We start from the raw sequence: 16,779 nt of genomic DNA, 5'->3' as shown, positions 1-16,779 counted from the left end.
ATCAATTTAAAATGAAATAAATATAAATAAATATAATTAACACATAATACGTGACTATTGATAAAAGTTATCCACATGTTAATATTATAGGCCATTCACATTAGATATTTTCTTTTTTTACCAAAAGTTTTGGCTTTATATATTTATATGAGATTAATTTTTTGAATCATTAAAAAAATGTTTAATGACCATAATTATAGTATTTATTAATTTTTTTGAATCATTAAGAAATTCTTTTATTATAATGTATTATTCATTTAAAATTTGATTTATAATTTCGATATTTTATCTTATATATAAGATAAGTCAATTTAAAATTTTTATGAAGTCAAATCAATTCATATCGATTTTAAAAAAATAAATATGATAAATATAATTAATACAGAAAACGTGACGATTGATAAAAAATTGTTTATGTGTTAATAGTATAAGCCATCTACATTCAATATTTTCCATTTTTACCAAAAGTTTTGGCTTTTATGTATTATATAAGATTTAAATTTGATTAATACTTATTCAATAATAAAAATTTTATTAAAATTTTTATTAAAAATGATTACAAAAATATATATTAAAATTTATTATTTTTTTTCAAAATTTATATAGTTAATTTGTACAATAAAATTTTTCAATTTATTAATTTTAATTTTAACTTTTGATTTTGATTTTTTTTAACCTTTTTAATATAAACTTTACAAATTTCACCAAAAAAAATTTTTACTTGAGTGTTCCTCTTGAAGATCCCATTGAATACTCCAATTCCTTCAAACCTGACACCACAGACTACTTGTTTATGGTATCTTTTTATGAAAGGTAGCCAATTCCTCATTGTGGTACAAAAGCTTGAACTACGAGTAAGTTAGTTGTGATGATGTTATTAGGCTGCTTAGCAATCATGATGCAAAATCCGGTTCAACCTTCTTTTAGATTCTCTTTCTCTTTGCATTCTCTTATACTTAGAAAATGTCGAGCTTTTAAGCTAGATTTCTTTTGTGAAATAAATTACATGGCATGATAAGAAAATCCAAGAAATAAAATTTCCTTTTATGAATCCTTAAAACACTCTCCAAATATTTGACTTTTTTTTTTGTTAGATTCATAAAAAACTCTTGTCCACCATAAACAAGAAGTTTTAAAAGAATGTGCAATTCTCAAATTTTTATTATTGGTACTTTAAGTAAAAACTCAAGAACATTTTGTTAATCTTTAAACTCTTTTAGAATTTTTTTAATAATAGATAACTCAAGCATATACTCATATCCACTTTAATGCTATTAGATTTGCATTAAATTTCAATGAAGAAACAATATTTTTGTTTGCACCAAAATGACCTTATTGAATACAAGATTCAACAATAACAACACACTAAGCTCTATATAGTATATTCTAAGGTTGGTTATATGAAAAACCTAATAAGATAATCAAATTAAGTTGTAGTTTGAATCCTATTACGCTACTTATTTGTATCAATAAGGACCTTTTCATCTAATTCCTTAACTATCATATCGATTTTTATTACTTGCATCCAATCTTTCGTGGTTGACCTCTAAATGTTTTTGATCTCTTCTAGATTTAGAGATTTAATTCTCTTAACCAATGCACAATTAGGTCTATGTTTCACATGTCTAAACCCTTACAAACAACCCTCTCTCATCTTCTATTCAATTCGGATTATTCCTAATTTTTTTAGAATATTTTCATTTCTAATTTTGTCTCTTCTAGTCTTACTAAACATCTATTTAAGCATCTTTATCTCCACTATGTTCATTTTCTTTTCATATTATTTCTTAACAGCCTAACATTTAGTTTTATATAGTAATGCAAGCCTTACAGTTGCTTTAAACAAATTTGCTTTTAACTTTAAAGAGATGTTACGATTACACAACACACTCGACACATTTTGTCACTTTGCCCATTTTACTTGAATCTTTTATTTGACATCTGCTTCTATCTCAGTATCATTCTGAATAATTGATCTCAAATGTCAAAACTAGCTACTTTTTGGTAATCCCTTACCATCTAATTTAATCACATTAGTACCCACTTTCTTGTGATTGCTAAACTTGCATTTTATATATTCAACTTTAGATCTACTCAATTTAAAACCTCTAGGCTTCAATGTACTTCTCCATAATTCTAATTTCGCATTATGGGCATCATAAGTTTCCATAACTAAGATTATATTATCGGCAAATAATATACAACATGACATCTTATCTTGGATGCGTCCAATGGACTCGTCTATAACTAATGCAAAAAGGAAAAGACTTACTGCTAAGCTTTAATGTAATCCTGAGGTAATAGGGAAACTATTTGTCATGCCCCTAATTGTCTTCACATTCTTTACCACTCCTTCATACATATCTATAACTATATTGATGTACTTTAAAGGGACTTTTCTTCATTAAGGCCTATCAAAGCACCTCTCGAAAAACTCTATCATATGCTTTTTCTAAGTCAATAAATGCCATATATAGATCTTTTTTTCTCACTTGAAAACCCTCTAATAAAAGCCTTAAATGGTGGATCGCCTTTGTTGTGGAACGTTCTGGCATAAACCCAAATTGATTTTTGAAAATAGTGATATTAAGTCGCAACTTACATTCAATTACTCTCTTCCAAAGTTTCAAAATATGACTCATAAGTTTTATTCCTCGATAGTTTGAACAATCTTGTATATCACCTTTATTCTTATATAAAGGCATAAGAGTGCTATTCCTCCATTCTTTTGGCATCTTTTGGATACATTAAATTTTGTTGAAAAGATCCGTCAATCATTTTATTCCTATTTTATCCAAGCATTTCCAAACTTCAATCGAGATTCCATCTGATCCTACAACTTTTTTTAATCTCATCCTTCTCAAAACCTCTTTAACCTTGTAGCTTTTAATATTACACTTATACGGATGATTTATATCTTGAAAAGGTTTGTTCAACCCACCATATCATGCTCAAAATTGGTATTAGAAGGATTATCAAAATAATCTCTCTATCTCTTTTTAATCTCCTTATCTTTTACTAAAAGTCTTTCGTCAATGCTTTTGATGCATCTAATGCCATTAAGATCTCTACTTTCCTTATCCCTCATCTTAGCAAAAGATTCAAAGAACAAAATTGTTGTCCTAAGAATTTTTTAAACAACTTTCAATGCAAGAACTATTTTGCATAGTATTTTCAAACTACATATCCTTCCATGACCCCATTCTCTTGGATGCTCTCAAAGTCCAAATTCAAATTGTTAGAACACAGATGAAAATAGCATAAAACAACAGGCCACTATTAGATGGCATACAAAATCTATGATCATGCCACAAATCTACCAATGTGCAACTCTAGTGAAAGTGTTTTTGTCAAGTTTGAAACCGCAAACAAAATCTCTAAATGCATCAACATCCTAATACAAATTTCAACTAAAGAATTCATTGCCCTAATTACTGAATCATGGGTGACATGTGGAAAACTTTGAGAACAAGATGAAACTATTCAAAACTTTGATCCTACCTAAACCATAAATCTAGATGGATATCACCATCAATTTTGACCATAAAAAAGAGATACATACCCCACTTGATATTTTCCCCACATAGGTTATGATGCAACCTTGCTAACTTGAATGAAATCTAGCAATTGAGTATTTCGAGCATGATAGACAATTTGTATATGCATAGAAATCTCCTAAAAGATATTGGTATTGGGATATTAATTACCCTGTAAAGGATGTTTGAAAGATCACATAAGAAGAAAATTTATTTTTACTAACACTTATAAGTCCCTATAAAAATTTTAAAAAAGTGTTGATATTATTATTGCCGATAGTTATTTAACTGCCGGTTGACCATCATTTAGATAAATGTCAGTGAAAATTTTCCAACAATCAAACCACTTATGCCAAAGTTATACATGTATTTGTCAATATGACTTTTTACAACACTTTAAATTACTTTTATAAGTAAAAAAGCTTTTAAATGCTTTTTAAAATGCTAATAAAAATCACATTTTATTTTAAATTTTTATATTTATTAAGTGAACTATATTATCACTTATAACTCCCCTTAACAGTCTATTTTTTTAATAAATTTTTCATATTCCCAAAAAGAAAAAAATGCCAAATCCCTTTAGTTGTTATTGTTATGTCTACAAACTTGTTCATCTTCAATTTATAAGGTTTGTCCTTATTGTTAGTGTTGTACACATGGAAAACATATTGCTTGAACACATTGAACCGAGAACCAGAGCTAGTGAGAGTACAACCAGAAACACAACATTAACCACGCTCATTTTCAGTATTTGATATTAGAATTCAACACAAAACAAATTATGGGAATTCACAGGCCTTGACTGAATCAGTGTTGGTTGTATGTTAACAACAATTTGAACTAGAGATGACACAATCTGAGAAGCAGATATTGGAAGAGAGAAATTCTATGACATCTGGTTCGAGAACCAGCTGAGACTATGTCCCAGAGTCCTGAAATTGATAGAATGCTTTTTGACCCTCAGAAGCATTTGCTGGCCCAGACTGCGGTGTTGCTGCAGCTTTGTTATGCGGACCACAGACAGAATTATTGGAAGCATCTCCCATTGGTCCACTTCTTGAGTTGCTGTTTAATGGGGGTATTACATTATTCACAAAAGCCAATAAAAGAGTTGCAAAATATTCTGGAGGTGGGCATACCGTAGGATTTGATGAACCAATGTGCTGCAGGAATGATTCGGAAAAAGGAATCTGAAACAAATTTGAAGCCAATAAGCTTCGAGAAACCAGTGGGTATACAAGGTAAATGGAAAGAGCAGGGAGCAGAAAGTGTAATTACCTTGCTAAGATCTAATACATTCAATATTTGAACAATGAGTTTTCCAGGTAGATGACCATGGAAATATGCAAGAATGTCACAAACAAATGTAAATCTTAACGGGTGTAAGCTAAAAATAGAGAACACATCACCAAAATCTTGTCAGCTGGTTAGTAGCATCATTCTCAATAAGTCTGTAAACAATTAATGGGATGACTAGAAGCAAATGTGCTGCAATATCATCGAAGAATGTAGGATACCTGTAAAGCGTAGAAAGAGCAGTGTCAATTATAATGCTAAACATCAATAACAAAACAGAAAATACAGAGCAACATACTCTACTAAGTATCTATCTCAACAGGGCACATAGCATAATCCATTCCTAACCATATATATTATATATTAGTGTATATATTAGTTTAAGTACAACGCTCTACATATCACCAGATAAATAAAATTTTAGACTCCACCTTGGAGTGTTTCAAGTTTCAAAAAAAATTTCACCTGTCCTTCCATGAGAGATGATTGCGAAGGGCCATTTGCAAGTCAGTGCGCTTAAACATTCCAGTGTAAAGCCAATGCTCAAGAGGCCCATGACTCAAACAATATAATTTCACCTTTTGTTGAAGTTCTTGCCCGTCAAGTAGGCTTATCTGCAATTTATAATTATGTTATCAGAACATCAATGCAGTAACAATAACAAGTCAAGAGTTTACCTTAATTAGAAGTAGTAAGAATCTGCGGCATTAAACTTTACAAACTTTTAGATAAACTCAAGCAAGATAAAAATTAATTTATTTCAAAAATCTCCAAGATGACATCAAATAAATAGTCAGCATGGTATAATGGAGAATGAAAATGAAATCAAGAGTCGAGATAGAAGAATAAAAGAAAAATATAGGAAGTAAACGAACTGCTATCAGAACCTCATGTGAACACAATAATCTGACTCAATGACATTAAAGTACGATGCTACTCAGTATTAAAGAAAAGGCCTTGCAAAAGACCAAAGTTGCAGTAAAAAAGTTACAGATTCCTCATAGACAGTAATAAAAAAAAATAGTAGTCTCCATATTAAAGATCCAAAGAGAAGGATAAAAGGCCAGTTAAATTCATGTATAATACAAGACTTCAAAAACCATTGCTACTGCTCATTGATGACCAAGTTAGTCATGCTTCCTGAGGATTGAGACCAGAAACAAAACTACGACAAAGACAGGAACTTATATGAGGCCAATTGTTATGCACAACAATCAATTCAGACAACTGCATATATGAACAAAAGTTTCATGAGAAAAGTAGTAAAATATTTCAGCGGAGCATACCACAATACACAGGGCATGGGGATCATCATCACAGTCACTGAGTGCTAGAAGCAATATATCCAGGAATTAGCTCATGGGTCCAAACAAAAAAGGCAAGGTTTGCACAAGTTTTCAATATAAGGTCCTGGAAAAGGCAATTCGGGTGAAATACTTAACAAAACAATAATTTAGTTAATGAAACTACGGAGAAAATGGCTAGAAAACCTGCAAGGAATGCCCATGCTGAAGCTCCATATGAATGTGATGAAGTAATACATCCACCATTGTATAAATATTTGATGAAGTAAGACAAGTAATAAAAATTCGTGTACCTCTTCACAGCCTGATTCCATCATCATTCTAATTGATCTGGTAACAAGTTCAGTGGCTGCAACATGAGCAAAAGCATCAAATTTCAGTATCTAAATTTTACATGAATTTTGTGACTATAAAGCCATTGAGATATCAACAGATATTAGCAGTTGACAGGAAACCCATGTGATACACCCTTTCCATTTTCAATCTACACAATTTCTACTACTGCAGCATAAGCCAAATCCTCTTCTTACAACTCAGACACCATTAATTTGAACCAAATAACTCTAGCAAACATATACACAAAAACATATCGTTCATTACAAAATCAGAATCAAAATGAAGAAAGAGAGGAAGTACGGCATTGACGAACTTTAGCACAACGATTGAGCTGAAACTAGAGAGGAAAAAAATTAGGGATTTTAAAAAATTAAGAAAAGATTAGTCGGATTTGAAAAACAATAGATGAAAAAAGTGATTTACAGAGAGTGATTAGCTCGAAATCGAAGAAATGCAGAGGAAATCGTGTTTAACTAGCTACAAGCAGAGGAAATCGAAGTTTTAGCAAATCAAGCTTGTAGCAGAGATTGGTAGTCTGTAGCAGAGATTGTAGCAGAGTTTGTAGCAATCGAAGAGAGATCGAAGACAGTGCAGAGAGTGAGAGAGATCGAAGAGATGGAGAGTGATCAGAGTGAGAGTGAGAGAGATTTCAAAAAAAAAAAAGTGAAGAGTGAGAGAGATCGAAGAGATGGAGAGTTGTGAGAGTGAGACAAAGAGATTTTTCAAAAAAAAAAAAAACGTGACAATTTGAAACATGAAACGAGATTTAAAAAAAAAATTATTAATATAATTTTTAAAAATATAATTAAATATATAAATTTAATTTTATAAATTAAAAATATTTTTTTTCATTTAAAGAGAATTGAATAATTACATGCAAAAAAGATATTAATCATACTTATAATCTTTATTTGTATATTTAAATACAAATTAAATTTGATATAAATTGATTATCATCTTATCTTATTAATAATTCTACGCTTCAAACATGATTTTTGTTTATAACAATATAAATATATTTATACACACATATGAGGTACATAACAATATTATGTAAACATCTCATTTTATTTTAGGTATTTTAAAATATTTTTGAGCCCTGAAATTCACTTTTAGTTTTAGGCTTTAATTAGCTAATAAGGGTAAATCTAATTCAAATGTTTGATCCATTTTTATCCTTTTTTTTGTTCTTTGTTTTTTTTTTTTTTGTTTCATTTTAATTTCTTGATCTTTTATTATTTACTTTCTTATTTTCAATAAAAAAGGAAATTTTGAAAAATCTAAGAGAAGAAACAAAAGGGGTTCGATTTTAAATTCTTGAGGAATAGAGTTTTTTTGGATTGAGTCATGGTGAATCAAAGACTCTCTCATGCACCAAAACTTCAATGATATAAGAACAATAAATTGTTTTGAATTGAATCTTTTACAAAATGAGAAAATTGAATGGAGTAAGAAGATTAATTTTTATTAAGATTAAAATTCCTACTGATTTAGTCATCTTAGAATTGGGATTAATTCCCTATAAAATTTGATCACCAAAAACACATTGAAAAAAAAAAAAAAAAGAAAAACCAGAATTCATCCACAATTTTAATTACAACCATCGGCCAAAATTCCAGTTGTAAGAAGCCTAGAAAAATCATAATTTCAATTCATACTATGCAACAAGAATAAAATATGCAACAATAGCCATGATAAACAGACAGCAATAAAACACAAGCAAATCACAAGAGTTTGCAAAAAAAAAAAAAAATTGTTCTAGTAATGGGTATTGGTTTTGCATTTGTTTGAGATTGAGGTATTCTCGGATTTCTAGTTCAAGCAGAAGAAAAGTATAATTTAGTAGGTGGTTTTGGAGTTTTAAACAATAGCTAAAGGTGTTTTTCAATTTTTTTTTTTGTGGAGGAATTATTGGGTTTGGTTTTAGATTTAGGCGTGACTATAGAGCTTTAGAGAATTTGGATTTGAAAAAGAGGAAGGAAAGGTTGAGATTTTTTAGAAAAGAGATTTCTTTTGGTATTAGGTTTTTGATGAGGGACAATGTATGGCGTAGATGGCGGCAATAAGAATCTGGTATTAGCGGCGGTTTCTAGATTTCTTTGGTTTTTTGGTTGAATGTTTAGAGAAGGCAAAGGTTTGGCACTCTAGTGAGAGAAGTAGTCAAGGAAAGTAAGGATTCAAAAAATTTTGGTCTTTTATAGCATTAAAGAAATGCTATCGTTTAAGGTAGAAGGTATGCGCATCTAACCTGATAACTTGTGTGTCTTCTCGCAGTTATAAGTCGACCCACTTTTTTTTTTTCATTTTTATAATTTTGTTTATTTTATTTTTACTTTTTTTTTTTAGTTTTGATTGCTTTTTATTTATTTATTTTCTTTGTTATTATATATATTTTACTTGTTTATTTGTTTCTTTTTGTATAGATTTAAATTCTTCAATTTAGGAATGTTTCTAATTATTTTATAGGTAAAAAAAAAAAGATATAGGTTAGATAATAATTAATGAATTGATTTTTTTTGTATTTTTATCATGTAATTTAAATAACTTTAATTAACTAAATCATAAATAAAATTCTCCCTGTCATAAAATTAAGAGGAAAACATGAAGGTGATCATTTCGAGAATTTTTAGGTGAGGAATCTTTCCAAATTTACCAAGCATATTGGAAAGATTTTTTTTTTTTTTGGAGATTTTCTAATGTATGGAATTATATTTATTTTTTCTAAAATAAATTTAAATAAATAATAACTTTTAATTGTAAGTTGAATTCCTATAATGAAATTAAGTAGGAAACATAATAATGATCACCTTAAGAATTCATAAGTGAGGAATTTTTTAAATTAATTTTATCAAGCTTATTGGGAGGACTTTTTAGAATTTTCCAATAAAAGAATTTTTATAAAATAAAATTTAGATTAATTAATAATCAACAGTAAAGATAAATAAATAAAACCATTAAATTAAGACCAATATTAGGATAATATAAGATTAATTGGCACTATTTTTAGAATAGGTATTGTGCGGTGTTAAATCTTTCCCACACGTAACTTTACTCTCAAACTTAAATTTAAAACGTAGACCAAAACTTACTTTTTTAGGGACCTTTAGTGAAGCTTTAGACCTCTTTAAAAGGATAGATTTATTAGGTGACCAATCACATCTAATTAAAAAAAAAATTTGGTGATGACTCCTAGTTTTGTATCTAATGGTTGAATTTTCGAACTTGGACATTATAATAGTTTAACAACTCCACTGAAGACTTTTGAAAGTAAAGCTAGTAATTGTTTTTATATTACATTATGTTTTGATTGAATGGTTTTGATTTTTTAATTGTATATTAATTTTTATTTTGTTGTTTTTCATTTAATTCTGTATACAATTATTGGGCATTTAATGAGTTGTTCTTTTACACACATTAGCACATACATGTACATAGCATAAACTTTACACCTCAGTTTTATCCTTTTTAGGATAGGGTAAAGTACCTAAGTTTTGTGAAGTGTTAACCTCAAAAATGGCTAGCCAATCACTCTCACTAAAATTGAACATTTTTTGCTTGTAGCATGTTAGGGGTGAGGATTAGAATACCTTACTAGTCTTACATGAATGACAGTAAGAGACAATTTGGAGACATTTTAGTTTAAAGAATCCAAACTAAGCATGTAGTGAACCATAAAAAGTTAACCCTAGGTTATAACCATATCCACCCATTATTTAACATGTTGCCCAAGTTTGGACACATGAAAAGACATTTCCAATGTCATTTGTATGAATTCTATGATAAATTTGAAAAGACCTTGTTGTTATTTAGTCTTTCATGCATCATTGAATTATTATGTGCTTTTATTCCTTCATTCATTCATCATTATTGTGTGCTTTTATATGCCAAACATTAGTACATGCAATCATGCACCATTAAATTATTAAATGCATTTATTACTTCATTCATTCATTATTATTATGTGCCAAAAATTAACACATGCATCATTAAATCATCATGTGGTGAACATTAATGCACACATTCATTTAGTCATTTATTATTAAGTGGCAAACATTAACACATTCATTTATGCATCATTAGATTTGTGCGTATATTCATTCAAAGCTTTCATGCATCATTAAATTGCTAACATTCAATGCATGCATTTATTTGTACATTCATGCATATAGGATGAATCTTAGCTTGAATATCTATGTAACTATCATTCTAATTGTGGCAACAAAAGGTTTAAAGATAGCTCAATCATAAAAAAATCCCGAGTAGCCTACCTGACATCCATATAACATTTAGTGTAAGCAAAGCTTATGGAGTAAGAACAAGTTAGTCGAATTGAAAAGGTTGAAAAAGCCTAAATAGAAATCAAAGGAGAGTTAGAAAAGATTATGAGAGATGCTCAATAAGATAAACAAAGGAAAAGTCATTGAAAAATCTCTCAGTTTGTAAGATCATCCATTCCAAGATGTTGAGGACCTCTTATATTCTTCTCTTAGGTTTAGCCTATACCAAGTCCAAATATCTTAAAGGGCACAAGCATAATAGCTTCTTTTTTCTAGGCATATCTATATCCATATCTTGGAATACTATCTGTAACTCCCCAAAGATCATTCCATACTTCCCAAGGATTGTTCCAAACTTACACTAATCCTACCATTAGTAAGAAAGCATTTGATCATGTTCAAGTTCCTAGTTTGGATGACCCTAACGAACAAGAAAAACTAACAATAAGAATTTTTAATGCCACAGATGACTCATCCATTTAAAATATGAATTTAATAAAGAAAAGAATTTGGGTAGCCTAAAGAATAAACTTTTGTGACTCTATGGATGCATTTGAGCTGTGCTTGGTACCTAGTGTGGTAATTCCGCCTAAATTCAAGGTTTTTGAATTTGAAAAGTATAATAGGACAAAATTACCTATGACTCATGTTACTATGTATTACCATAAATTAATTGTTCATAGCCATGATGAAAAGTTTGTGATCCATATGTTTTAAGATAGTCTCACTAGCTCTACTGCTAGGTAGTATGTTTAATTAAACATAACCCACTTTATTCTTGGAAAGAATTGGCAAGGGCATTCATTATTCAATATAAGCATATTATAGATTAGGCTCAAGATTAGTTATCTTTGCCAAATATGGAGAAAAAAGATTTTAAAAGCTTCAAAGAATATGTCTGACATGGAGGGTTGTTGTTGCTTAGGTCCAACCATTTTTCATTGAGAAGGAGACTACAAATTTGTTTGTCAATACTCTTAAAACTCCTTATTATAAACAGATGATTAGGAACACCATCAAGAATTTTGTTGATATGGTGATTTTTAGGAAAATAATTGAAAACACCAGGAAGAATGGGAAACTTGAAAGAGATGATGCAACTAATGCAAAGAAAAAAGCTACAACAAAAAAAGAAAAAAAAGAAAAAAATGAGATGTTCAAGCTATAATGCATCAAATGTAAAAAGTTGAAGGTTTTACCCCATACAATCCTTATCCAATGTACCCACCTTAACATCCATCCATAAATATCATATGTCAAAATCCTTATGTTTAGCAACTAGTCATACAACCAAGTGCACTAATAGCACCTAATTATATAATGATTTTACATGTTAAAATAGTTGCAAAATTTTAAAATTTGGTTAATTTTTGGTGCCTTAATGATGTTTTCTTGATTATTTAGGGTTTAAGATCATGGAATATGATTTCCATGCAAGCTATGCATGCCCACATGCAAAGTTGATTTTCAACCATGAAATGTAAGGATGTAGCCAAACCTTGTTGGCCTTTAAACACTTGATCCATTTGGCCAAAAAGAAGAGTTTGCATGATCAAATGAGTCTTTCAGCATTCGGTTAAGTTATAGCATGTACATTTAGAGTATTTCACTTACATTAAGATGTATCTATTCAGCTAGATCAAGATTCAAAAAGGTTTTCATGCAATTTCAAGCACACAAAGACTCTCATTTTTTTCATCACATTCGACTGGAGGAGAATAAGCTCAAATGAAGAAGTTCAAGCTCTCAAAGGCACTAGATAAATTTGGCCAAAGGTGTTTGTGCTCAAGGAAGACTCTTTTGCTTACCCTTTGAAGAGTTATACATGGAGAAAGATTTTAGCTATTTGAATTACAAAAGTTTGGGTCAAACTTAACAACATTGTCTTGTAATCCTACTTAGTTGAACCTACCAAGGTGTTAGCTTTTTAGGTGAGATGGTGATCCAAGAGGGGGGTAAATTGGATTTTTTTAAATTCTTCCCAAACAGTGATTTCAAAATAATTGATTTGAAATTAAAACCAATATCAAAATATAATGCAAATAACAATAAATTTATGTATCTAGAAGTGTATATAATCAATAATGAAAATAAAAAGATAAGGATAGAGAAATCAAACATAAAGATTTATAAAGGTTTGGTCATTCTCCATAAGGGACCTACGTCCTCTTTTCTTGGTTGTCTACACTAAGACTTCAATCCACTAATCTTGAATTAAAAATACAAACTTATTTTTTCTCTCTAAACTTAAGATAGAAATCTTTACCTTTTATAGTATTTTACCCAATCTCACTATAAAGCTCTCAAAAGGATACCTCACCTATTGTTCTCTTCCACCATAGTATATCAAAGGTAATTTTACAAACAATAGAACAACCTCTCTAAGGTTAAGTGTTTGCTAAGTTTAAATACAAGAAAATGATAAAATGAATAACAAATATGATTTGGATATGATAAATACAAAGATATAGACTTTAAAGCTTTAAAACTCTTGAGTTCTTTGAGAGAATGAAAATATAGCTTGTTGGTTCTTGCTCTCTTGATTCATCAATCTGCTTGGTGTGTTAGAATGGCCAATATATAAAGAAATTAAAAAACTAGCCATTGAGGAAGCTAGGAAAGAGAAAATAACCATTGAAGGATGATAAACTAGTAGTTGGAGATGCTTTTGGGTAGACTCGATCAATCCCTTCCCTAAGAGGATTGATTGGTTCATGTTTTATGCCATTTCACGCCTTGCAAATGCACGACTCGATCAATCTCTTTATGTAGGGGATCGATTCTATCAAGGGGTTGATTGATCCTTTACATAGGGTGATCGATTCTTTCTTTAACCTAGAGCAAAAAGATGCATTATAGGTAAAAAATCAATCAATCCCTTCTTGAGGGGATCGATTCTGTCAAAGCTAGGTGATTGTCTCCTATTTTGCACTCTGCTCACTAATTTAATCTTATCTTAAGTTATACAAATCCAAATAAAAAATTGCTTAAAGATTTAGAAACTATACTTAAAGGGCTTTTTGTCCATATAAAATTCATTATCTAATTCATTGTGTACGAATTATAGTGAATTTTTAAAACTATCTCTTATAAAGTTTTTAAATAACTACAAAGTGTCTAGTAAAAATTCAAAATCTTTTTGTTAGAGAATTTGGATTTTGATTTTGTTTATCCATTAGAAAGTAGACTCAAAGAGCTTTCCAACCATATAAAATTCAAATATTAAAGCTTTGTGAATTAATACAGAAAAATATAACAAGTTCAATATTGGAAAACTTTGTTCTTGTAAAACAACTTTCTTAAGTTAATCTATTTCTCAAAACTAATATTATTAAAATTGTATTAAGTCTAAAATGAATAAGTTCACTTTAAAAACAAGAATTGGACTTTCATTTAAGCTCAAATAAATAATCTTTAAAGATAGATTTAGTTTTAGAAATATAAAAACAAAGAAAGGTTTGTTTACATTATGAAAAACAAATTATTTATTTAGTACCAAAATATAAAACTTAAGAACATGTACTTAATAAATCTTTTTCAAAATTTTGATCAAGTTTATTTAGCTTAATGTTTTGTCATTTTAAAATAAGGATCAATTCAAGGTTAGAACAAGGAGATTGAAGCATGATGGACTCCAAGCAAGATCAAACAACCCATATGGTATCCTAAGATCCCTGTTCAACTAAGCCTCTTAAGCATGAAGAATATTTGATTGGCCAAATTCCTTGATGATTAAGATGAACCTTATCTTTAAGCATTTGAATTAAATTTAAACTCTTGTAATCTTATCCCCTATAGTTAAACCTATGCCTACAAATAGGCTAGGTCTTTTCACTTGCAAAAAAATCCCATTTCTAACCATTCTGCTCCCCTAATTCTCTTTAGTTTTCTCTTAAAAGTTTTCTTAGTTTTCTTAGTTATTAGCTTAGATGACAAATTTGCTAATAATAAAATTGTTTTCTAAACTTTCTTTTAATAAAAGTACTTTTGCATTCAACCTTTAGTTTTCTTTAAAGCTTTTATGCAAATTTTTTTTGTTTTAATATTGTTTTGTTACTTCAAAGTTTCGACAATCACTTTCATATTCTCATTTTATTTTTGGTTTCATACAATCTTTGTTTTCAAGTCTTTCGTTTAAGCAATATAGGTTTTGGCCATAATTACTTTTTCATCTTAATTTTTTATTTTCAAGTACTTTGCCCTAAACTTTTCCTTATGCTTCCACTCTATTCATTGTTTCCAAGTTTTAAATCATATTCATTTGGCCACCATCTTTTGCTTACCAAGTGACAATTGAGTGAGTAAGATCTAGGCTTATATTATTTTCAATCTTTCTTTTTCTTTGTTTCGCCATTCACTCTAAGTATTCATTCATTTAGATATAACAGCTTAGACTTTTACTTTTGGTACTTGAATCCACCTACCAATTCATTCTATAATCCTTATGGGAGATGATACTCTAATACTTATCACTTTATTACTTAATTTGATCTATGCACTTACAGTTATTACAAAAATAGATAGTCAAGTTTTTAGTATCGTTGTCGAAGATTATAGTGGTGTTTCGACTCAATATCAATAAGGAATCTCTACTCTTTTATAATCTAAACATTTATTTTCATTTGTTTTTATTTATTTTGATCTTTTCTTATTTGTATGCACGATCTAAAAGTGTGACTTAGCTTTAGTTGATTAAGAGATTGAAAGTACTTTTAATGTTGAAGGGAAAAGCAATTAACACCACTTGCACCTACACTAGTGACAACTACATATAGTGAAGGATAAAGAACCTTGAAGGATTATGCAATCCCTAATCAAGATGGTTTCCAACCATTCATTCAGAGGCCATCCATTCAAGCAAACAACTTCTAGATTAAGCCTTTAATAATTTAGATGGTCTAGATTTTTGTATAATTTAGAGGGCTACCAAGCGATGACCCTAAACTTCATCTATCTAATTTCTTAAAATTGTGTGATACTTTCAAATACAATGGTGTTTTAAATGATGCAATATGACTAAGATTTTTTTTTCTCTTAGGGACAAGGCGAAGAGTTGGTTGTCTTCACTAATATCTAGCTTCGTTATAACTTGTGAGGATTTAGTGCATAAATTCTTAGCTAAGTTCTTTCCACCAACCAAAACTACCAAATTGAGGAATGAAATCACTATATTCATACAAGTGGGAGGAAAAAATCTATATGATGCTTGGGAGAGATTTAAAGAATTGCTAAAAAAGTGCCTACACCATGACCTTCTCCAATGGCTTTAGATACAAATCTTTTACAATGGTCTCACTCCATCCATGAAAACCACTTTAGATTCGAAACATTGCACTAAAAAAAAGGAAAGTTAATTTGCATAAAGATTTTAGTGGCTAAAAGAGGAAAGACAATTTGTCAGATTTGTTGAGTTATTAAAAAACCTACAAGTCACCATTCCTTTTGCTGAAGCCATAGAATGTATGCCTAAGTATGCTAAGTTTTTTAAAGCGATTTTGTCCAAGAAGTGGCATTTAGAGGACTATGAAATTGTAGTAGTGACTCAAGAATGTAGCACCATTATATATAAAGAAATTCCACCAAAACTTAGGGATCAAAGGACTATTACTACTTTTTGCATTATTAGTAATCAATATTTTGATAAAGCATTATATGATATTGGGCAAATATTAATGTCATGCTTTATCTTCAAGAAACTTGGTGAGGTAAATCCTGAACCAACCATGATGACTATCCAATAAGCCAATGGGTTTATCAAACATCCTGAGGGTATAGTTGAAAATCTAATGGTATGAGTGGGAAAACTAAAGTTCTCAATTGATTTTGTGGTTTTAGATGTCAACAAAAGTGTCAAAGTACTAGTTATATTAGGGAGACCCTTTTTTTAAGGGTTAGAAAGGTCATAATCAATATGTAAAAAGGGGAACTGACAATAAGAGTGCATGATCAAAAAAAAATTTTCAACATGAAGACATCTAAAGATGTAAATGTTTGAGCAAATTGAAAGGAAGTTAGATTCATAAAATTGTG

General features: G+C 29.6%; 1 protein-coding gene and 1 non-coding gene across 22 annotated transcripts; both read right to left on the bottom strand.

The window, feature by feature from the left end:
• Positions 1 to 4,264: 4,264 nt before the first annotated feature.
• Positions 4,265 to 7,154, bottom strand: LOC111317079 (mediator of RNA polymerase II transcription subunit 23-like). 21 transcript variants are annotated; one of them, XM_089765851.1, is made up of 8 exons: positions 6,896 to 7,154; positions 6,773 to 6,803; positions 6,430 to 6,485; positions 6,323 to 6,340; positions 6,119 to 6,242; positions 5,298 to 5,446; positions 4,676 to 4,726; positions 4,265 to 4,601 (listed from the first exon to the last, which is right to left on the bottom strand). In XM_089765851.1, exons 6-8 carry the CDS (start codon positions 5,386 to 5,388, stop codon positions 4,423 to 4,425), a joined length of 321 nt encoding a protein of 106 aa, XP_089621977.1. In that variant the 5' UTR covers positions 5,389 to 5,446; positions 6,119 to 6,242; positions 6,323 to 6,340; positions 6,430 to 6,485; positions 6,773 to 6,803; positions 6,896 to 7,154; the 3' UTR covers positions 4,265 to 4,422. The 21 variants fall into 21 exon arrangements, 16 of the variants coding, with proteins under 16 accessions (XP_089621977.1, XP_089621972.1, XP_089621974.1 ...); XM_089765846.1 differs by having other exon boundaries at positions 6,773 to 7,154; XM_089765848.1 differs by having other exon boundaries at positions 6,786 to 7,154.
• An 8,742-nt stretch (positions 7,155 to 15,896) lies between these two features.
• LOC149516803 (small nucleolar RNA R71) lies at positions 15,897 to 16,003 on the bottom strand. The gene has a single exon (XR_016345450.1). It is a non-coding gene; the product is annotated as a small nucleolar RNA R71 (small nucleolar RNA).
• Positions 16,004 to 16,779: the final 776 nt, after the last annotated feature.

Source organism: Durio zibethinus, chromosome 9 (assembly GCF_047325235.1).
Source record: "Durio zibethinus cultivar Kanyao isolate XHJ-2024 chromosome 9, ASM4732523v1, whole genome shotgun sequence".
NCBI lineage: Eukaryota > Viridiplantae > Streptophyta > Magnoliopsida > Malvales > Malvaceae > Durio > Durio zibethinus.
This window is presented reverse-complemented; position numbering and strand designations above follow the sequence as displayed.